Source organism: Pristis pectinata, chromosome 2 (genome assembly GCF_009764475.1).
Source record: "Pristis pectinata isolate sPriPec2 chromosome 2, sPriPec2.1.pri, whole genome shotgun sequence".
NCBI classification, from domain to species: domain Eukaryota; kingdom Metazoa; phylum Chordata; class Chondrichthyes; order Rhinopristiformes; family Pristidae; genus Pristis; species Pristis pectinata.
The window spans coordinates 2,642,503-2,665,744 of NC_067406.1; the positions used below are offsets into that span (position 1 = coordinate 2,642,503).

General features: G+C 47.7%; 1 protein-coding gene across 1 annotated transcript in view; it reads right to left on the reverse strand.

The window, feature by feature from the left end:
* vax2 (ventral anterior homeobox 2) overlaps positions 1–22,187 on the reverse strand; it is a 73,049-nt gene extending 50,862 nt beyond the window's left edge. Inside the window, exons 1-2 of the mRNA XM_052033116.1 lie at positions 21,998–22,187; positions 17,114–17,301 (exon numbers count right to left, since the gene is read on the reverse strand). Of these exons, the coding sequence (XP_051889076.1) occupies positions 17,114–17,301; positions 21,998–22,187 (378 nt within the window). The remainder of the gene's footprint in view (positions 1–17,113; positions 17,302–21,997) is intronic.
* Positions 22,188–23,242: the final 1,055 nt, after the last annotated feature.

A 23,242-nucleotide genomic window follows, 5' to 3' on the forward strand; every position in this document is an offset into this window, starting at 1 on the left:
CAGGCAGTGGTCAGCACGGAACATCCTGCAGACACTGCAGGACAAGGACTCGATGGACACTGTGGGGTGGTTCCCGGAGCTGACTGTCCAGACCATCTGGCAGAACGCCTCATCGCCAGAACTCACCAACAAGCACCAAGACCTCGCTTGGCTGGTGGTGAGAGGGGCCCTCCCAGTCAGATCCTTCCTGCATGGTTGGGGCATCACCCCCAGTGCATGCTGCCCCCGGGAGGACTGCGCTGGGGACGAGATGGTCGGGCTGTGGGTTTGCGAGGAGGGTGTGGCGAAAGATGCAAGGGTCCTTGTCACGTTTCATCCCCAGCAGCAGCGGAACAGAGGATTCTCTGATCTACGGGCTGCTCCCAGGGACACACACACAGACGGACATCAACTGCTGCTGGAAGGTCATCAACTCAGTGAAAGACGCCCTTTGGTCTGCCCGAAAATTGTTGGTCTCCCAGCACTGCGAGATGTCCGTAGGGGTATGCTGCCGTCTGGCACATTCCAGGCTGCAGGAGTACGTGCTGAGGGACGCACTGAAGCTGGGTGCAGCCAGCGCGAGGGCTCGGTGGGGAAGGACGACAGTTTAGGGTTCTTCTGCCACTGGAGGGAGGGGAGGGGCCAGGCAAGGAAGCTGCTCAAATATTGTAAATATGGGATTGGGTAGCCCCCCCAGGGAGCCACACGTGTGGCATCGATGCTGTGTTTTTATATATAAAAAGGTAACACTAAGAATGGAACTGTACACGAATGTAAAGGTTTGAACTGTTTTATTATCGTATATAGTTTCTTTTATTATGAATAGAGTTTATTTTGTTTAAAAAAAAACTTAATCTGCTTGGACAATTCCACAGCACAAATAGTATGTTAACCAGCCTCCAGTGAACATGTCCACCCACCTCTCCTGTTTTATATTAAACATGGCTGGAAGATTTCGAACTCCCCCTGACCTCTGCACAGGACTCGAGAATACGAGAACAACTGCACGATACCAGCCCTGCATCCTCAGCAGCCCAAGATGCGTCCATCCAGAATGGGAATATTGCTACTCTGACATCTTTGTATCCTTTTAAATATCTCTCCTATCATTTATAATCCCATGTAATATCACCAGTTCCTATTCCTTCCCTGTTTCGAAGTCCCTTTCTCCAGTAAAGACAAACACGTAGGATCGCAAGAGGCTGCAGAGGGCTGTAGACTCAGCCAGCTCCATCACAGGCACAACCCTCCCCACCATCGAGGACATCTTCAAGAGGTGGTGCCTCAAGAAGGCGGCATCCATCACTAAGGACCTTCAGCACCCAGGACATGCCCTCTTCTCGTTACTACCATTGGGGAGGAGGTACAGGAGCCTGAAGACCCACACTCAACGATTCAGGAACAGCTTCTTCCCCTCCACCATCAGATTTCTGAACGGTCCATGAACCCATGAACACTCCCTCGTTATTCCTTCTTGGTATTTTGCACTATTTATTTATTTATTGTAATTTATAGTAATTTTATGTCTTGCACTGTACTGCTGCCGCAAAACAACACATTTCACAACATACAAGTCAGTGATAATAAACCTGATTCTGATTCAAGTCCTCATTTAGTGCACGAACATGCCCTCCGGCTTCACACAAGGATCCTTTTCATTCTCTAATTCTGTACCACTGAATTTGATGACACTTTCACTGTTTCCCTATTTATAAAAGTACCTCAACTTCCTTTTCATATCCAATTTGTCTTTAACTCCTTTTTTTTAAACATTCCTTCTCTTATTTAAACCAAACTGAATACAGAAAATAAAATTTCGACAGACCCAACAAATGCAGAATAAAGTGCAAGCAATATCTTCAAAATGCAATAATCCAACATCATGACAAAATACTTCAAACAAAAAGTGTGACAATTACAACATAAACTCAACCAAATAAAACAATTGTAACAATACAACAAACTACAAATTCAACTAATAGGAAAAAGTAATAAAGATTACAAAGGAACCACAACATTTAGGACGTCTATCCTGCTGTTATAAGAATATTGAACGGTTCCTTCGATAAGGTGGCCTCTTGACCTCACAATCTACCTCATTATGACCTTGAACCTTATTGTCTGCCTGCACTGCACTTTCTCTGTAGCTGTAACACTTTATTCTGCATTCTGTTACTGTTTTCCCTTGTACTACCTCAATGCACTGATGTGATGAAATGATCTGTGTGCACGGCATGCAAAACAAAGTTTTTCACTGTACCTCGGTACACGTGACAATAATAAACCAATCTACCAAATCTACACTTGAACAATCCCAAAACACCAACAGAATACCATGAAACCAACAAAACAAATTGAATATACCAAAATAAAACAGTCCAACTAAAGAACATCTAATGACACACAATCATCTAAACAAAACAAAAAAATAATACATATGAAGAAAACTCTACAAATTCCATCAATCCTTACAAAATAAATCACATAAATTGTAGCAACCACAAAATAATGAAATAAAACCATGCAGGAATACAGGTGTTGTAAAGAACATTGATAAATCCAAAACAGCAGGGCTATCTAAATAATGTGTTGACCTTTACGGCATATAAAAATCCAAACAAATCTAAATGTTTGGGTTGTTAAATTATTTTTAACAAAGTAAATAATCATAAACACACATAGTTAATTAGACATATTCAGCAAACCACAGCATACATGGCCAATACATGAAGCTGGGGTAAATATGACCCATCCAAACAAGCCAGCTGAGTTGCACATGCCAATGGAACGGGCTATCAGACTCAACTACATGCGACACAACCGAAGGGTAACACAGCCAAATAAAGTGCATCAAACTTAGCAAAATACAACACACTAAATGAACTACAGTAAACCAAATACAAACTCTGCCAAATACAACACACCAACACAACAATAAACCAGCTAAACACTAAATAGGAATTGTATTTTAATAAATCCAACCAAGTACATCAAACTTAGCTAAATAGAACAAACCGATCAAACTCACAAACTCAGCTAAATTCAACTCACCGAATAAACTGTAACAAATCCGGCACAAACATACCAAAGTAAAATTAAAATAACATACCAATCGAACTTCAAAAGACCCACACCATAAATCAAATGTAACCAAATGCTACACACTAATTGAACAATGACAGACCCAGAGAAATGCATCAATGTTATTTGCTGTATTTAATGGGTGTATAAATAACACAACCTACTTTAAATTCAGCAAAATATAACACAGACTGATCAAATTACGAATCATCCAACCAACTATAAATACAGCTAAATGCAATCACCAATCACACTGTGATAAATTCAATCAACCTCACCAAAGTACAAAGTCCAATTGAACTATAACACACCCCAGCAAATATAAACACAGTCAGCAATTGATCTGTGATAAAATTCATCAGACTTGGCTTAATACAACATACTGATTGCACTAATAAACTCTACCAAATGCGACAATCGCAGCTAAGTACAGCATGCTGATGGGACTGTTACAAAGTCATCAAATTTAACAAACTCAGCTGAGTATAGCACACTGCTAGAATTATAACAAATACAGCAAAATGCATCAAACTCGGCTAAATACAGCACATCTGTAATAGACCCAGCCAAATCCAACAAACTCAGCTGCAATAAACCTAACTAAAGCTTGGTAACTAAACTGTAATGGAATCAATAAATGTAACAAATTCAGTTAAATACAGCACACCGATTAAACTGGAATAAGTCCAGTTAAGTGCAACAAATTCAGCTAAATACAATGTACCGATCAAATCGTGAAAGCCCAAATATAACACACAGACCAAACTCTAGCAAGCTCGTAACATGGTGCTCAGGTAAGTACATCATACAAATTAAATTGTAACAAACCCAGCCAAATACATACTCAACTAAATACATGAATTGGAGCATTCTAAGTAAATATATCAAACACAGTTAAATACAGCACACCAATTGAACTGTAGCAAACCCAGCTAAAGTACTAAATACAGCTAAATACAGGACAGAGTGTAAAAGCTTACTCCCCCAAACCCAATTACAATCTAAGTACATCAAACTCAGCTAAATACAATATGCCAATCGAACTGTAACACACCAAAGCATTTCCGTCAGTATCAGCTATATACAACATCCTGATGCAATGAAAATAAACTCAACAAAATACATCAAGCTCGGCTAAGTACAACACAATGATCAAACTATAAAAGTCTAACCAAGTTCAACAAACTGTGTAAAATACAGAACACCAAACGAACTGTAAAAATCTCAGCCAATTACATCAAACCCAGCTAAATACAACACACCAATTGAAGTGTAACAAAACCAAAAATACAAAAAAAAGGAAATCAGCAAACAAAAGCAAGGCAAAAGATGCCACAAACTAGACAAATAATTTGGGCAAAATACAAAATATTTACAAAACTTACACAGGCATAAACTCACTCTTGTAAAATTGTTAAAAAAGGCATTGCAAGTTCAAAGATATGTCACACAGCAAGTACAATGCAACAAAGCCAAAGGAACAGACAGATAGAAAATATAGCAATTCACACATATCAAACGAAGTGTAACATGAAAATATACAATGCACGTTAAACACTATGAAGTAAAAGAGTACCACCTCTAATCAACTGGCAAAATACATACCTAACGACAACACAGTCCTAACAGAATAAACCAAACTGCTCCAACAACTTAGCACACTATGAGGTCAAACAAACCAAGATATAGCAAACAACTAAATACATTATTCTGATATCAAATCAAATCAAATAACACCAATAAACCCAAGAATAAAGTTTTAGCAAAATACAACAGACCCCATCAACACACCACTGCCTACAATGTAAGTTACTCTTGGAGAATAATAAACCACAATGTGCCCGAAGAAAATAAATCCCCAACAAAATACATCAAGCCATACAAATTATGAAAATAACTCACCTACGCAATACTAAGCAAATTCAAGCAAATTACACCAGTAAAACCAAAGAATGCATCAAATACATCGTACAACATTGCTTGGTTGTTAGTGTGCCAACTCAAAGAGAGCAATGAGCTCAACGAACCTCAGCAAATGGGATTGAAGTGGGACCAGAAACTCACAGTTAATCAGGGAACAAGTTACAGCAAAAATGGAGGTCAGGGTTAAAGGCAAAGGGTCCCTCAAGCAGAGCCGTGAGATTTACATCTTCGTGGTTGGTACAAAATTAATTAATTAATCAATTTTTTTATTTGATCATCGTAATTAGTTAATCCTGTTTTCCCAGGATGGAAATGTCAAATACTACAGGAGGTGCATTTAAGGTGAGAGGGGGAAAGCTTAAAGGAGATGTGTGGGGCAAGTTTAAAAGAGATTTAAAGGAGATTTACGAGGCATGTTTTTTTACACGCAGAGAGCAGTGGGTGCCTGGGACAGTTGCCAGGGGAGGTGGTGGAGGCAGATACAGCAGCAACGATTAAGAGTCCTTTCGACAGACACGTGAACAGGCAGGGAACGGAGGGGTACGGGCCATGAGCAGGCAGGTGCAGTTTAAATTGGTGTCGTGGTCGGTACAGATATCGTGGGCTGAAGGGCCTGCTGCTGTGCTGTACTGTTCTCTGTTCTGTGAGCAGAAGGGGTTACGTTATGATTATACTGGGGAGATGGACGAAGACAAAGCAATGAAGAATGTACAGAGAGTATAAGTGTGCACACCATGTGGACTGCTCAGGCTGTTTGTCTGTTGGTTTCTAAATAAAATGCAACATGTCAGCTAAAAATTCCATTTGATTCCTCCTGCGTGGGGTGATCTTCCAGCTGGTTTAATGACTACTCTCAAGTTGTCCCCATGAAACCAGCCATGCACTCTCCCTTCACTGAAGCCCGTTGCCCAGGACCTGACGACCCCCCAGTACTGAGGCAGGTTCTGGGATAAGCGGGGTCACATCAGGAAACCAGAGGCTGAGAAAGCGTCAACAGTTTGCACGTTCTCCCTGTGACCGCGTGGGCTCCCCCAGGTGCTCCAGTTTCCTCCCACATCCCAATGATGTGCAGGTCAGTGGGTTAATTAGCCACCGTAAAGTGTCCCCCATGTATGGGTGAGGGGTAAAATTGGGGGGGGGGGGGGGAGTTGGTAAATTGGTTTATTATTGTCTCATGTACCGAGGTACAGTGTAAAACTTGTCTTGCATACCGTTCATACAGACCAACTCATTACACAGTGCATTGAGGTAGTACAGGGTAAAACAATAACAGAATGCAGAATAAAGTGTTACAGTTACAGAGAAAGTGCAGCGCAGGCAGACAATAATGAGGTAGATTGTGAGGTCAAGAGTCCATCTTATTGTACTAGGGGACCGTTCAATAGTCTTATAACAGCGGGATAGAAGCTGTCCTTGAGCCTGGTGGTTCGTGCTTTCAGGCTTTTGTATCTTCTGCCCGATGGGAGGAGGGAGAAGAATGTCCGGGGTGAGAGGGGTCTTTGAATATGTTGGCTGCTTTACCAAGGCAGCGGGAAGTGTAGACAGAGTCCATGGAGGGGAGGCTGGTTTCCGTGATGTGCTGGGCTGTGTCCACAACTCTCTGCAGTTTCTAGCGGTCCCGGGCAGAGCAGCTGCCGTACCAAGCTGTGATGCATCCAGATAGGATGCTTTCTCCGGTGCATCGATAAAAGTCGGTAGAAGTTGATAGGAATATGGGGAGAATAAAATGAGATTAGTGTAACTGGGTGGATGATGGTCAGCAGGGAAATCGAGGGGCCGAAAGGCCTGTTTCCCTGCTATGTGACTCCAAGACCTTCTGGGGCAGCTGGTCATGTATGTTACAATTCTGGCCTCTTCGTTCTGGGTTGCCCACTCCCACAAGGGGCAAAGCAGTCACTCCCCGACAGCCCGAGTGAATCCCTCGACATCGGAAGAACTTCACCGAGCCCGTTTGTTTTAAAAGGAGATGATGAGCAGCGAGCTTCAGTGGCCCTGCCACCCACCTAGCCCAATGCCTCTTGACAAGTGCTGCTGGCTGCTCGGCCGATGCACACATTACCACTGGCCCCAGGGCTGCGCCGTGTCACTGAGAAAGGTCATCAGGTTCCCTCCAGGGCAACGTGACAACCCAGCAACAACATTTCAAAGGAGATGCGCGTCACCCTCTGGCCTCGGAACTCGGAGCCCCTGGTACCAACCCCCATCTCGAAGGATGAGCTGGCAACATCCGTAGCTGTGGTCGAGAGACCTCGCACCCGTACCTCTGCCATTTCCTGCACCTCCGTTCTCACCCCCACCCCTCCCAGACCCAACAGGGAGAGGGTCCCCCTTGTCCTCACATTTCATCCCACCAGCTTGCGTGTCATTCTCTGCCATCTCCAATAAGACATCTTTATTAGTCACAGGTACATCGAAACACACAGTGAAACGCACCTTTTGCGTAGAGTGTTCTGGGGGCAGCCCGCAAGTGTCGCCACGCTTCCGGCGCCAACACAGCACGCCCACAACTTCCTAACCTGTGCGTCTTTGGAATGTGGGAGGAAACCGGAGCCCCCGGAAGAAACCCACGCAGACACGGGGAGAACGTACAAACTCCTCCACCCACCACCAAGCATATCTTCCCCTCCCCATCCCTTTCTGCTTTACGGGCTGCCCCTAGAACACTCGATGCAAAAAAAAGATGTATTTTACTGTGTTTCGCTGTACGTGACTAATAAAGATATCTTATCTCTTTACTCCTCCTCTCCCCCACCCATCCTGCTCCCAACCCGGGAACTTTCCACCACACCCGCCACAGGTGCAACACCTGCCCCTACACCACCACCATCCAGGGACCCAAACAGTCCTTTCAGGTGAGACAGAGATTCCCCTGCACCTCCCTTAATATCATCAACTGCATTCGGTGCTCCAAGTGTGGCCTCCTCTACATTGGTGAGACCAAACGCAGACTGGGTGACTGTTTCACAGAACACCTGCGCTCCGTCCGTAACCGCGATCTACATCTCCCTGTTGCCGGTCACTTCAGCTCCCCCTCCCACACTATCACTGATATGTCAGTCCTCGGCCTCCTCCGCTGCCGGGAGAATTCCAAGTGCAAACTGGAGGAACAGCTCCTCATTTTCCGTCTTGGAACCTTGCAGCCTAACGGCATGAACATTGAATTCTCCCACTTTGGGTAATCCCCACAACCCTTCCCCACACCCCACCCCCCCACCACACCATGCTTCTTCTCTTCTTCCCTTTCCTAGCCCCTTTCTCCCCTCTCTCTCCTTCCCTTTGACCCACCCCCGGTGGATCTGCTCTCCCCTCCTCCCCCGCACCTACCCATCACTATCTCTTACCTGCATCTACCTATCACCACCTTGTGCCCACCCCGCCTCCCCTCTTTTGTCCACCTATCACTGCTCTGCTTTTTCCTCCTACATATTGGGCTTCCCCTTTTCCTATCTTCAGTCCTGAAGAAGGGTCCTGACCCGAAACATTAACCGCCTGCTTTTCTCCACGGATGCTGCCTGGCCTGCTGAGTTCCTCCAGCATCATCGTGTTTTTCATCCAGATTCCAGCATCTGCAGTCCTTTGTTTCTCCGTAGCTGCATGGTGTCGAATCCGGTCTCAGACAAATGGAAGGGATTAAAGGCGCACTGGTAGGTTACTTCGTCCTACTGTTCAAAGAGATGAAGGGTCATCTCGGGACGATGAAGGCTCAGATGAAGGACCTGAAATGTCCACTGTCCACTTCCCTCCACGGATGCTGCCTGACCCATTGAGTCCTCCCGCACTTTGTGTGTTGCTCCAGACTCCACTATCTGTTGTGCCTCTTGTTCTCAGAGATTATCCTCCACCCTATTGCATTCCCACTGTCCGTGAATCCTTCTGTTCTCTCCTTTGGGTATTTCTTTGTTCATTAATTCATGAGATCTAGGCATCGCAAGCAAGATGCCAGCATTTATTCCCCATCCCTAACTGCCCCTTGAGAAGGTGGGGGTGAGCTGCCTCCTTGAACCACTGCAGTCCTTCTGGTGAAGGTGCTAGTCACTGACTCAGGAAGGGGGGAGGTGCACATGCTCCTGTTAACATCAATGGTGCTGAGCTAAAGAGCGTTGAGAGCTTCATGCTCCTAGGAGTGAACATCACCAATAGCCTGTCCTGGTCCAACCACGTAAATGCCACAGCCAAGAAAGTTCACCAGCAGGTCTACTTCCTCAGGAGGCTAAAGAAATTCGGCATGTCCCCTTTGACACTCACCAATTTTTATCGATGCACCATAGAAAGCATCCTATCTGGATGCATCATGGCTTGGTACGGCAACTGCTCTGCTCAGGACCACAAGAAACTGCAGAGAGTTGTGGACACAGCCCAGCATATCACAGAAACCAGTCTCCCCTCCATGGACTCTGTCTACACTTCTCGCTGCCTCAGTAAAGCAGCCAACATAATCAAAGACCCCACCCACCCCGGACATTCTTTCTTCTCTCCTCTTCCATCAGGTAGAAGATACAGGACCCTGAGGGCACGAACCACCAGACTTAAGGACAGCTTCTACCCCACTGTGATAAGACTATTGAACGGTTCCCTTGTATGATGAGATGGACTCTGACCTCATGATCTACCTTGTTGTGACCTTGCACCTGATTGCACTGCACTTTCTCTGTAGCTGTGACACTTTACTCTGTACTGTTGTTGTTTTTGCCTGTACTACATCAATGCACTCTGTACTAACTGCACTGTGTAATGAATTGACCTGTACGATCGGTATGCAAGATAAGTTTTTCACTGTACCTCGGTACAAGTGACAATAATAAACCAATACCAATACCAATATGATGGACTCTTGATCTCAAAATCTACCTCACTGTGGCCTTGCACCTTATTGTCTGCCTGCACTGCACTTTCTCTGTAGCTGTAACACTTTACTCTGCATTCTGTTATTGTTTTCCCTTGTACTACCTCAATGCACTGTTGTAATGAAATGATCTGCATGGATGGCATGCAAAACTAAGTTTTGTGCTGTACAGTAGTGTAGTGGTTAGCGTAACGCTATTACAGTGCCAGCAACCCGGGTTCAATTCAACTCAGGACCGCAAGAAACCTTCAAACACTTGTTTCCTCAGATGGCAGAGATGAATTTCATCATTGAGATGTGGTTCCTGAGATATGGGAAGGGGTCCACATCTTCCAGGGTCAACCTTTATTGTTGAAGAGCAATGTGGTGCATCTGGGACTCATTGGTAGAAGATCTCTGTTTTATGGATGTTGAGTATAAGGCCCACCTCTTGAATGCTTCAGTGAACAAGTCAACAATGACCTGGAGCTCAGCCTCATGGGGCAAGTATTGAAGTAAGTGTGTAAAACCATGAGGGGCATAGATAGGGTGAATGTGCACAGTCTCTTTCCCAGGGTCAGGGACCCAAGAACTAGAGGCACAGGTTTAAGGTGAGAGGGGAAAGCTTTAATAGGAACCTGAGGGGCAACTTTTTCACTCAGAGGCTGGTCCGTATGTGGAATTAACTGCCAGAGGAAGTGGTTGAGGCAGGTACAATAACAACATTTAAAGACACTTGGACAGGTCCATGGCTGGGAAAAGTTCAGAGGGATATGGGCCAAACACGGGCAAATGGGACTAACTTGGAAGGGAATCTTGTCGGCATGGACCGGTTGGGTCACAGAGCCAGTTTCTGTGCTGTATGACTCTATGACTCTATTGTCTGCAATCGCAGCTCACTGAATGTGGTTGGGTGACCTTGGTTCTAGGGTGGAGATGATGTAGATTAAACAGTTGCCATCTGTTTTACAGATTAGCTGCACTCCTGTTTGTAGGAGGGAGGCGCAGCATTGCAGCAAGAACGATTAATCGATGCCACTGACGCTGGTTTCCATTGCCACGGACTTTGTTGTACACCTCTTGGTTAAGATCGTGGCTTCATGGAGCAGAATAAGATGGCATGAATTTCTCGGTGCAGCCAAATCTGAAAAAGCAAACTTGCAGCCAGCCAAAATGACTTCAGTCCGGCATTAGTTAACGGGCACGTCCCTGGACCAATGGTACATCCACACACCTACAGGGCGGGTACCAATGCCCTGGCATATGGTCAGTAAAGCGATAGACAACCCCTGAATCTGGGAATGCATCAAGAGAGTGCAGGAGCACAAATCGCATTTACTATAAATGAGACAGTAGATCGAATTTCTTGTTAGAACATAGAACATAGAACAATTACAGCACAATTCAGGCCCTTCGGCCCACAAAGCTGTGTCGAACATGTCCTTACCCTAGAAATTACTAGGCTTACCCATAGCCCTCTATTTTTCTCAGCTCCATGTACCTATCTAACAGTCTCTTGAAAGACCCTATTGTATCAGCCTCCACCACCGTTTCTGGCAGCCCATTCCATGCACTCACCACTCTCAAACTTACCCCTGACATCTCCTCGATACTCCCCAGCACCTTAAACCTGTGTCCTCTTGTGACCACCAATTCAACCTTGGGGAAAAGCCTCTGACTATCTACCCTATCAATACCTCTCATCATCTTATACACCTCTATCAGGTCCCCCCTCATCCTCCGTCTCTCCAAGGAGAAAAGGCCGAGTTCCCTCAACCTGCTTTCATAAGGCATGCTCCGCATTCCAGGCAGCATCCTTGTAAATCTCCTCTGCACCCTCTCTATGGCTTCCACATCTTTCCTGTAGGGAGGCGACCAGAACTGAGCACAATTCTCCAACTGGGGTCTGACCAGGGACCTATATAGCTGCAGCAATACCTCACGGCTCCTAAATTCAATTCCCCGATTGATGAAGGACAATACACCATATGCCTTCTTAACCACAGAATCAACCTGCGCAGCCGCTTTGAGCGTCCTAAGGACTCGGACCCCAAGATCCCTCTGATCCTCCACACTGCCAAGAGTCCTACCATTAAGACTATATCCCGCCAACGTATTTGACCTACCAAAATGAACCACTTCAAACTTATCTGGGTTGAACTGCATCTGCCACTTCTCAGCCCAACTCTGCATCCTATCTATGTCCGTCTGTAACCTCTGACAGCCCTCCAAACTCTCCACAACATCCCCAACCTTCATGTCATCTGCAAACTGTTGTTCAGATTGTGTTCTTTCTTGTAAAAGTTGTGTATAATTTATCTTTAATTTATGCTTTTCTTGTGAATACTGCTTATCTGATGCTCTATGCCTGTGATGCTGCTGTAAGTAAGTTTTTCATTGCACCTGTGCACACATGGACTTGTGCAGATGACAGTAAACTCGACTTTGACTTGGACATTGGCCAGTTAAATGTCAGACCGTGCACATTGGTAGGACCAGCACAGAATACATACGTCAATATAGAAAGAGAATGAGAGTGAAGGTCATCTTGGCAGGGAGCACTGAAGGCCAATACAGAGGAAATCTAACTGAAGCTAACAATGTGTTTGTTAAGCACACCCCTGGATACAAGTCAAGGAGGTCAGTGGTTGGAATCTGGAGCAGCAATCTGCTGAGGGATCAAGCAGCCTCTGTGGCGGCAGAGGGGGGAGTTGTCCAGGTTTTGGGTTAAAACCCTGCATTTGCATCCTGATACAGGATTTTGACCCAAAAAGTTGACATTCCATTTCCCCCACGGATGCTGCCTGACCTGGAGTTCCTCCAGCAGTTTGTGTGTTACTCCAGAATCCAGCATCTGTAGTCTCTGGTGTCTCCAGTGGTTGGACCTTCAGAAGCCTGAAGTTCCACACCACCAGGTTCAAGAACAGCGACTTCCCTTCAACCATTTGGTTCTTGAACCGACCGGCACAACCCTGATCACTGCCTCAGTACAGCAACACTGGGACCACTTTGCTCTAAAATGGGCTTTTTTTTTGTTCTATTTGTGTTCTTCCTTGTAAAATTTGCATATAATTTATGTTTAATTTATGCTTTTCTTGTGAACGCTGCTTATCTGATGCTCTGTGCCTGTGATGCTGCTGCAAGTAAGTTTTTCATTGCACTTGTGCACACATGGACTTGAGCATCTGACAATAAACTTGACTCTCAGATGACGACGAGGAGGTGTGCAGGAGTGAGATAGATCGGCTGGTAGAGTGATGACACAACAACAACCTCTTACTCAATGTCAGCAAGACCAAGGGAGTGATTGTGGACTTCAGGAAGGGGAAGTCAGGAGAACACACACCAGCCCTCATTGAGGGGTCAGCGGTGGAAAGGGTGAGCAGCTTCACGGTCCTGGGCATCAACATCTCAGAGGATCTATCCTGGGCCCAACACATTGATGTAATCACGAAGAACGCACACCAGCATCTTTACTTCTAAAGAAGTAAAGAGTTTGAGGAGATTTGTTATGACACCAAAGACTCTTGCAAATTTCTATCGATGTACGTGGAGAGCATTCTGACTGGTTGCATCACCGCCTGGTACAGAGGCTCCAACGCACAGGATCACAAGAGGATGCAAGGGGTTGTAGACTCAAGCAGCTCCATCACGGGCACAACCCTCCCCGCCATCAAGGACATCTTCAAGAGGTGGCGCCTCAAGAAGGTGGCATCTATCACGAAGGACCCTCACCACCCGGGACATGCCCTCTTCTCGTTACTACCATCGGGGAGGAGGTACAGGACCCACACTCAACATTTCAGAGACAGCATTTTCCCCTCCGCCATGAAATTCCTGAATGGTCCATGAACCCATGAACACTACCTCGTTATTCCTTTATTTTGCACTATTTATTTATTTTGTAACTTATAGTAATTTTAAGTTGTGCGTGTGCAGGACCTGTCCCACAGTGAGGGTCAATGCGTGTGAGACCCGTCCCCCAGTGAGGGTCAGTGTGTGTCTGAGACCCATCCTCCAGTAAGGGTCGGTGTGTGTAGGACCCGTCCCCCAGTGAGGGTCAGTGTGTGTGTGTGGGACCTGTCCCCCAGTGAGGGTCAGTGTGTATGAGACCTGTCCTTCAGTGAGGGTCAGTGTGTGTGCGTCGGACACGTCCCCCAGTGAGGGTCAGTGTGTGTGTGTGGGACCTGTCCCCCAGTGAGGATCAGTGTGTGTGTAGGACCTGTCACACAGTGAGGGTCTGTGTGTGTGTGTAAGACCGGTCCCACAGCAAGGGTCAGTGTGTGTGTGAGACCGATCCCACAGTGAGGGTCAGTGTGTGTGTGGGACCCGTCCCCCAGTGAGGGTCAGTGTGTGTGTGGATGGGTCCCCCAGTGAGGGTCAGTGTGTGTGTGGGACCCATTCCCCAGTGAGGGTCAGTATGTGTGTGGGACGGGTCACCTGGTGAGGGTCTGTGTGTGTGGGACGTGTCCCCCGGTGAGGGTCAGTGTGTGTGGGATGGGTCTCCCAGTGAGGGTCAGTGTGTGTGGGATGGGTCCCCCAGTGAGGGTTAGTATGTGTGGGACGGGTCCCCCAATGCAGGTCAGTGTGTGTGGGATGGGTCAGTGTGTGTGGGACGGGTCCCACAGTGATATAATGACCTTGGAAACACTGGCCAAGAGTTCCCAGAATGACTCTGAGGAATTCCACCTGCACAGGTCAACCCAAAACGTTGGCCTTTTTGCGACAGAGCCCTATGATCTCGGAGGGGGGGCTGTGGGGTCAGAGGGTCTGTGAGATATTTGATTTGTTGGCTCACTCAACTACTGAGAGATGTTTTTTCAGTTGAATGGATGTAGAGGGACCAGCTCACTGCTGTGAAGGGGGTGAGACTGGAGGTCAGGCAGAGCTGTCTGATTCCCTCCATCCCCCCCACCCAACATCCCCCCCCAGAGTGTAAGGAGTCTCCGGACACATGGCTGGTGGGTGCCAAGTCTCTCTGGGGGACTGCATCTGTTGGGGCAGAGATCACATTGTGGACAGCTGGTGTGTTGTGCCCAAGGGATCCCCGGGACCCGGGTCTGTCCCCGGAGGGGCCGGAGATGGTTTTCCAGCATCTTTTCCCATGAAACCCACAGGTTCATCACCACTCCCGGGGATAACATGGGTGTGATGGACAAGGTGGTGTAACACTCTCACACACACCCACACACACCCATACACACACACCCATACACACACACACACACCCATACACACACCCATACACACAGACAACCACACACACACACCCACACACACACACCCATACACACCCACACCCACACCCACACACACCCATACACACACACAACCACACACACACCCATACACACACACACAACCACACACACACACCCATACACACACACAACCACACACACACCCATACACACACACACCCATACACAACCACACACACACACACCCATACACACAACTCCACACACACACACCCATAAACACACACACACACACCCATACACACACACAACCACACACACACACCCATACACACACACACCCATACACACACACAACCACACACACACACCCATACACACACACACCCATACACAACCACACACACACACACACACACACCCATACACACACACCCCCATACACACACAACTACACACACATACACACACACCCATAAACACACACACACACACACAACCACACACACACACACAGAATGATCACAGTATGGAAAGACCATTCGGTCCCTTGAGACTGTACCAGCTCTATGTCAGCACAGCCCCGCTTCCCTCGCTCTCTGCCCACACACTGACCCCACTATACATGGGACACGCACGCATATAAATCCATATTTACCAAATTAAAGCTTATTTAACCAATCCGACTACAGATCTGACCCCACAGTAATTGTTTTGAAAGTGTCGGGTCCGGGCTGTGGGGGTCACCGCCAGCATTGTCTTTCCTCAACTGCCCCGGGACCCAGCAAGCGGTGAGGACGGAGAGACCTTCTCTCCCGGCGGGCGTTGGACAAAGTTCTTTCCCTTCCCCGATCTCCACAATTCCGATTTATGTAATTGCATTAAAATTCCCCACTGGGTCAGCGGTCACTAACTTAGGGACCGCATTGCCCGACCCGACAGGACTCTCTTAAACTGTTCCCGGCCGCGGGACACTCCGAGGCGTGGTCCCTCCTAACCCAGCAGCTAACTGGCGCACAGCAAGCTCACACACACACACACACACACACACACACACACACACACACACACACACACACACACACACACACACACACACAAAGTTATAACGACCAGCTACTTCTGTTGTGTGGGACCCGTCTCCCAGTGAGGGTCGGTGTGTGTGTGGGACCCGTCCCCCAGTGAGGGTCTCTGGGTGTGGGACCCGTCCCCCAGTGAGGGTCAGTGTGTGGGACCCGTCCCACAGTGAGGGTCTCTGTCTGTGGGAACTGTCCCCCAGTGAGTGTCTCTGGGTGTGGGACCCGTCCCACAGTGAGGGTCAGTGTGTGTGTGTGTGGGAACTGTCCCCCAGTGAGGGTCTCTGGGTGTGGGACCCGTCCCCCAGTGAGGGTTAGTGTGTGTGTGGGACCCGTCTCCCAGTGTGGGTCAATGTGTGTGGGAACTGTCCCCCGGTGAGGGTCTCTGGGTGTGGGACCCGTCCCCCAGTGAGGGTTAGTGTGTGTGTGTGGGAACTGTCCTCCAGTGAGGGTCTCTGGGTGTGGGACCCATCCCCCAGTGAGGGTCAGTGTACGTGTGGGACCCGTCCCCCAGTGAGGGTCTCTGGGTGTGGGACCCGTCCCCCAGTGAGGGTTAGTGTGTGTGTGGGACCCGTCTCCCAGTGTGGGTCAATGTGTGTGGGAACTGTCCCCCAGTGAGGGTCTCTGGGTGTGGGACCCGTCCCCCTGTGAGGGTCGGTGTGTGTGGGACCCGTCCCCCAGTGAGGGTCTCTGGGTGTGGGACCCGTCCCCCTGTGAGGGTCTCTGGGTGTGGGACCCGTCCCCCAGTGAGGGTCGGTGTGTGTGGGACCCGTCCCCCAGTGAGGGTCTCTGGGTGTGGGACCCGTCCCCCAGTGAGGGTCTCTGGGTGTGGGACCCGTCCCCCAGTGAGGGTCGGTGTGTGTGTGGACGAGCGGATGGACAGAAGTTCCTTCGGCAGTGCGGCACCCCCTCGGGAGCCACAGTGTCCCTACTGAACACCGGGTTAAATGTGGGATACCCCCTCTCTCTCACACAGCCACACAGGCACGGGCCGAGAGCAGTGCCCCTGCCCAGCCCCGACCCCTGGGTACCTGGGTCTCGGACAGACCGAGCTGCCGGGCGAGCTCGGTGCGTTCCCGGCCCACCACGTACTGACAGCGCCGGAACACCATCTCCAGACGGTAGAGCTGCTCGGCGGTGAACGACGTCCTTGTTCGCTTGGGTCGGTCCAGGTCCAGGCCACGGGGCAACACAATCTCGCGGATCGTCCCTTTGGCATCTGGGCGAGGAGAGAGCGGAGCGGCGGTCAGTTCCCGGTTCCGGGACATTTCACAGCAACGGCGCCCACATTAAACCCCCCACCCAGCCCGGACATCCTCGCTTCTCCCCTCCCATACAAAAGCCTGAAAGCACGTACCACCAGGCTCAAGGACAGCTTCTATCCCACTGTCATAAGACTATTGAACAGTTCCCTAGTAGGATAAGATGGTTCTTGACCTCACAATCTACCTCGTTATGACCTTGCACCTTATTGTCTGCCTGCACTGCACTTTCTCTGTAACTGTAACACTTTATTCTGCATTCTGTTATTATTTTCCCTTGTACTGCCTCAATGCACCGTGTAATGAATTGATCTGTGCGAACGGTATGCAAGTTTTTCACCGTACCTCGGTACAAGTGACAATAATAAACCAATTTACCAAATTTACCGCGTTCCTTTAATCTTTTACAATATTATTGGCAATAAAATCGTCTGAATATGACACAGTGTCTGCGACGCAATAAATCAACACCAGAGTAACACTGTTTAGTATGTGAGTATTTTATATTCCCGATGACACCCTTCCTCTCTGTATCCCGTGCTTCGCTTTTCTTATTTTCTTTGCTTTTTTCTAAAGCATTAATTTACATCCTTTTCTATAACCGCTTAAACAACATTTTTAAAATGCTGGATTTACAGAATAAGTCCTTAAAAGAAGACTCGAGTTTCTGAAGGCGAGAGGGAGCGAACTGTGATCCGGCAGACCATTGATCAGACCTTGTGTGGAAATGGGTGAAAGATTCCGAGCAGTTTTTAAGTATAAAACTGGCTCGGCCGTCTGCTCACAGACGCGAATTTGGCTGGAATCCTATCTTCATATTATGTGGATTTAAAACATTTAAACTTTCAGTAGAGTAAAGAATGGGAATTATATTGGCTTCTCGATTTATAAAAGTTGGATTTAGGACAGAAGGGGAAATGATTCTCCGCACAGAAACATGGGGAGAGAGGGGGAGGCGAACAGGTTCAGAACTGAGAAAGTGGGGCGGGATGGAGATAAGGTGTGTGGGGAGGGGGGGGTGATTAGTTTATTGTCAGGGGTGCAATGAAATTCCTTTTTCGCATGAAGATCACGGAGTAAACACTGTACATGGTGATACACACAATGAATTCAGTGACGGGAGCAGAACCAGAGACTGTAACACAAACGGAACACCAAACCACTGCGGGTGAGGTGGGGTAGAGGGGTACAGAGTGTGGGGAGACGTAGCACGGGGAGAGGGCGGAGAGGGTGCGAAAAGGGGGACGAGATGGAGAGTGAATAATGCAGGTTGCCTTTGAGATGAGTGGGGAGATCCAGAGTGGGGAAAATCAGAGAGCGGCGGGGATAAAGAACGAATAACGTGAGATGCAGAGGGACAAGGAAAGGGAGAGGTTGCGGGGGGGTGGGGGGGGAGAGGGGAACGAAGGGGCTCGTTGGAGAGAGAACGAACCACCGACTTGGAAATTAAAGTTAATCCTCACATCTGACTCTGTATTCATTATTCCTACCGGATTGCTGTGTGTCAGTGTCAGCGAGGACGGGGGGCGGGTGGGGGGGGGGGGATTAAGACAGGAAGGAACACTGGAAATAGAGCTGGAAAAGGGTTAGAAGAAGAGCGAAGGAGAACGGCCACCCGGAGCCCGGAGCCCAGAGCCCGGAGCCCGCACCGGGACAGACCCGCAAACCACTCTCGCCTACATTCGAAGTGCCAAATTAACTCCGTTCCTCCGCCGCACAACGAGGCAGAGGGTGAATGCTTCGTCTTTTAAAGATAAAATGACCAAAATTATGGATATTAAATACTGCAGAAAATTTTTAACTTCTCCAATCTTCCGAACCCCATCCCAGGGAATCCGGGAAGCGAAGATGATTCACTCCAGATCTGTGCGGAATTCCTGACGTGAATATCTGCGCTGGGAAAATCTTGCCTACAAAAGTGAAGTGGTCAGCATGATCGGAGATCTTTTATTTCCCGCCGACTGTATCGATATAAATATAAATATTTTTTTAAGTCATGATTTTTTGCAGCCCGTTTTCGATAGATTTTCTGTATCCTGCGCGCAGTGTGTGCGTGTGTTAAATTAATCCCGGCCATTCCTTGTATTAAACCTAAACAATCACATGTCCCAGATTAAAAACTAATTTTAAATCATCTCTACCAAAGCTAGCCTGAATGACAAGTTGGGATGCTTGTTGGGAGGCAGGTTCGGGAGACAATTTATGTTACCATGTTAGCACTAACTGAATTATTACAAACTCTGTTTAATGCTTTAACATTATACAAGGCTCCTAAATTTTATTGAAAATGTTTTTTTTTTAGCCACCTAGACTATAAAACGTGCTGTTTATGCTGGAGGAGAAGAATTTTTATATAAAGTAGTAACCTTTAATGCAATGTTTAGTATTGACAGGCCGGTCTGCGATTGGGAGAGACTTGCTGACCTGTGGTTGACCCCTTTCCTCTTGTCTCATGAGTTCTCGTTTGGATTCACACCCGTCGGAGACTAAATAGGATCAAATAATCATTTCTGTGTCGTGTACATTAACGGCCGCTCTCGGTGTCCGGCGGAAGCGGGGTGTTTGGTTAATCCGCGGCATGTCCTGTATCTGTGTGTCCCAGGCCCAGATATTTGTCCCAAACCATCGCCCCTTGTTTATGAATCTCCCCGTTCCGTCTGCCGCACCGTTCCCACCGCCCCCATCCCGTTCATCCGTATGAGACTCTAATAAAAGCACATCCACCGAAGGTTAGAACAAACGCGGCCTCAACCTTATAAATGTAATAGCTCTTGCAAGCAATCCGCACAGGCGGATTTAACAGGTCGCCCGAAGGAGACAGGGAATCCGAAGGGGTCGTGGCAAAATGGGCATAAAATTCCCACTCCCTTCTCTAAAAATGATTCAGAATAACCCCGACTTATCCTGCTTGCTTTCGGCTGGGAAACAGAACGCAACTGTCTTAATGAATTTAAATACCATTGATCAGACCTTGTGTGGAAATGGGTGACAGATTCTGAGCAGTTTTTAAATATAAAACTGGCTCGGCCGTCTGCTCACAGACGCGAATTTGGCTGGAATCCTATCTTCATATGATTTGGATTTAAAACATTTAAACTTTCAGCAGAGTGAAGGAAGGGAATTATATTGGCTTCTCGATTTATAAAAGTTGGATTTAGGACAGAAGGGGAAATGATTCTCCGCACAGGTGCGAGTTCGGAAGAGACAGAACAATAAATTTCCGGGGAGTAATTCTGCTTGTGTTCAGCGAGAACCCGAGAAAAGGTTCTGAGAGAAGCCGGAATCAAAGGTGAACATTTGTCTGAACCTTTACTTGGATACTAATCTTCAGAACAACCACGACTCCTGTGAAAAATTACAAGCGATGTGATTTATTAATTTTCCAAACGTGATCTGATTTAGTGTCACCACCATGAGTTTAATGGAACCCATCCAAATTAATTTTATTTTAGATTTTCAGCGTCTACTCTTTCTTTTATTCTTTTATTCCTGTTCTGAGCCGTTTTAGGGGCGTGTTTCTGTTTATTTATTGCAAATAAATTCACCTTCATTATTTTGTTTAATTACAATGAATATTCATATGAAAAGCTCGGAGTTTTGTTGGAAGATTAGTTAGAAACGTTAAAATTAAATCAAAAGCGCCGTCTGACAGATTATCCGAGACTCCGGTTAATTAGCTGAACTGTCGATTTTAAGATACAAAAGACGAATCTTAAATAAAAATTGAATTTAGTGCAGAAACGCAATTCACCATGTTAAAACAAAAGCGCGCCGGTCCAGTTATAATCGGCTACTATTATTTTCTTATTTATTGGGTGGCTTTTTTTTAATAAAAAATGCAATTACACTAACACATAGACGTATGCTGCATTTAAATAAATTTCAATGGATGTTAAATATGTTGAAGAATTTCCTGGACCATCGACACAAAATGAAAGAGCTGGGCGGAAATAACTGAAGCGTATTACATCCCAGGGCTGCGCGCTCTCCCGGGTGAAGATCGGTCCCGCAAAGTTTGAAGTTTCGCTCCAGGAATAAATCTGGAGGTCGGCGGAGAGACAAAAAAAAAATTTGCACCAATAATTTTTATTTGTTTACAACACGCCAGACCCCCTGAATTTACTGGCGACCGTTGCAAGGCGCAGCTGGGCCGAAGACAGAGAATTTGTTTCGCTTCCTTTGGTGATCATTTTAAAGCGAACGCAGGAATTGAAAAAAAAATTAAATCGAATTCCACGCAAAAAATGGCGGTGAGAGCGGGGGAGTTTCTCGGGATATCTCCGCCGCTCCCTCCCCCCCCGCCCCCCCCCCCTCTCTCTCTCTCTGCGCCGTATTTTTTGGAGAGGGGTCGGTAACACGGTGCAGAGATCACACTCGGGATCATTTCAATCGTTGCTCCGTCTCAAATGCAACCAAAAAAATCCGGATTTTCCCCTTTGCGCGCATATTTCCAGCGTTCCAAATACAGATCTTTCATTCCGATAATTTAAGAAATTCCCGTTTTGTTCTCCTAATTCAATGCATTTCCTCTTGTTTCGATTTTTCGCGTATTCATTCGCTCATGCCCGCATTCCCTACCCTCTCTCAAACTTTTTTTTCCCGTGTTTGCTAAATATTACTTCTTGGGATTATGTCCCGCTCCGTTGTCCCTACCTCGGACCAGAATTCTTCGGCAATAATCGGGGTCACCGGGAGACAGTTTGACTTCTCCGCATTCGTCCAAAGAGCTGGCGGCGCTGGAGGAAGTCCCCGGGGTATCCCTCGGCTGCCGGCCGGCCGACGAGCTCTCGGGTTCGGTGTCCGGCCCATCGCTGCCCGGCCGCTGCCCGGTTCCATCACTCATTGCGTCGGGCCCAGAACTCGGTGCAAAGATTCCCTCGGTCGTGTGTGTGTGTGTGTGTGTGTCTCCCTCTCCCGCTCCCTCTCCCCCGCTGGGGTCACGCTTAATTCTTGGAGACACCCAGCCTGCGAATCAACGTTTGTGGATCGGAGGACATGGGTTGGATTTCAGTTCCCCGCCATTAGCGAAGGGGAGTTTACCCCCAAGCCCAGGGGAGACCAGAAGTGATGGGGTTGGGGACGGAGGGGGGTATTTGGGGAGGGAGGGTGGGGGGAGGATGGGGGAGGGGCGATTCCCAGTTGCCAGCGGCGCTGGCAGTCACCTCTCCCCCATGGCGAGGCAGGGACCCTCGTACCTAACGGGAGCAGCGGTGGGGAATGGCCCAGCTCGGCGGCATGAGTGCACGCCTTGGTCTCTGTCAACCGGCTCCCAGGCCACGGGCGAGGAGAGGCAGCGGGGGGGTGGGAGCATTTTTAAATTCACTGCCAGGCTCCACGTAACTTCCTGCCTCTTGCCTTGAGCCGTTCATTGGTAAAAAAAACAAAGGGATAGTTTGATTCGAAGCAATGGTGGCGTTGAGAGGGGTCGGCAGAGCTCGGTCCTCGGCAGACAGTCACACGGACAGAGACATCAGGGGGGCAGACGTGGTCAAATAGTCAACAGACAGACAGGCAGACATCAGACAGATATACGGAGATACCAGACGAACGTTAGACGAAGATAGATGGGCAGACAGGTGGACAGAGAGAGAGAGAGAGCTAACGCCACAGATAGACAGATAGATAGATAGACAGACAGACAGACAGACATGTGGATGGGTGGAACATAGAAACATAGAAAACTTACAGCACAATTCAAGCCCTTCGGCCCACAAAGCTGTGCCGAACATGTCCCTACCCTAGAAATTACTAGGCTTACCCATAGCCCTCTATTTTACTCAGCTCCATGTACCGATCCAACAGTCTCTTGAAAGGCCCTATCGTATCCGCCTCCACCACCGTTTCCGGCAGCCCATTCCACGCACTCACCACTCTCTGAGTAAAAAACTTACCCCTGAC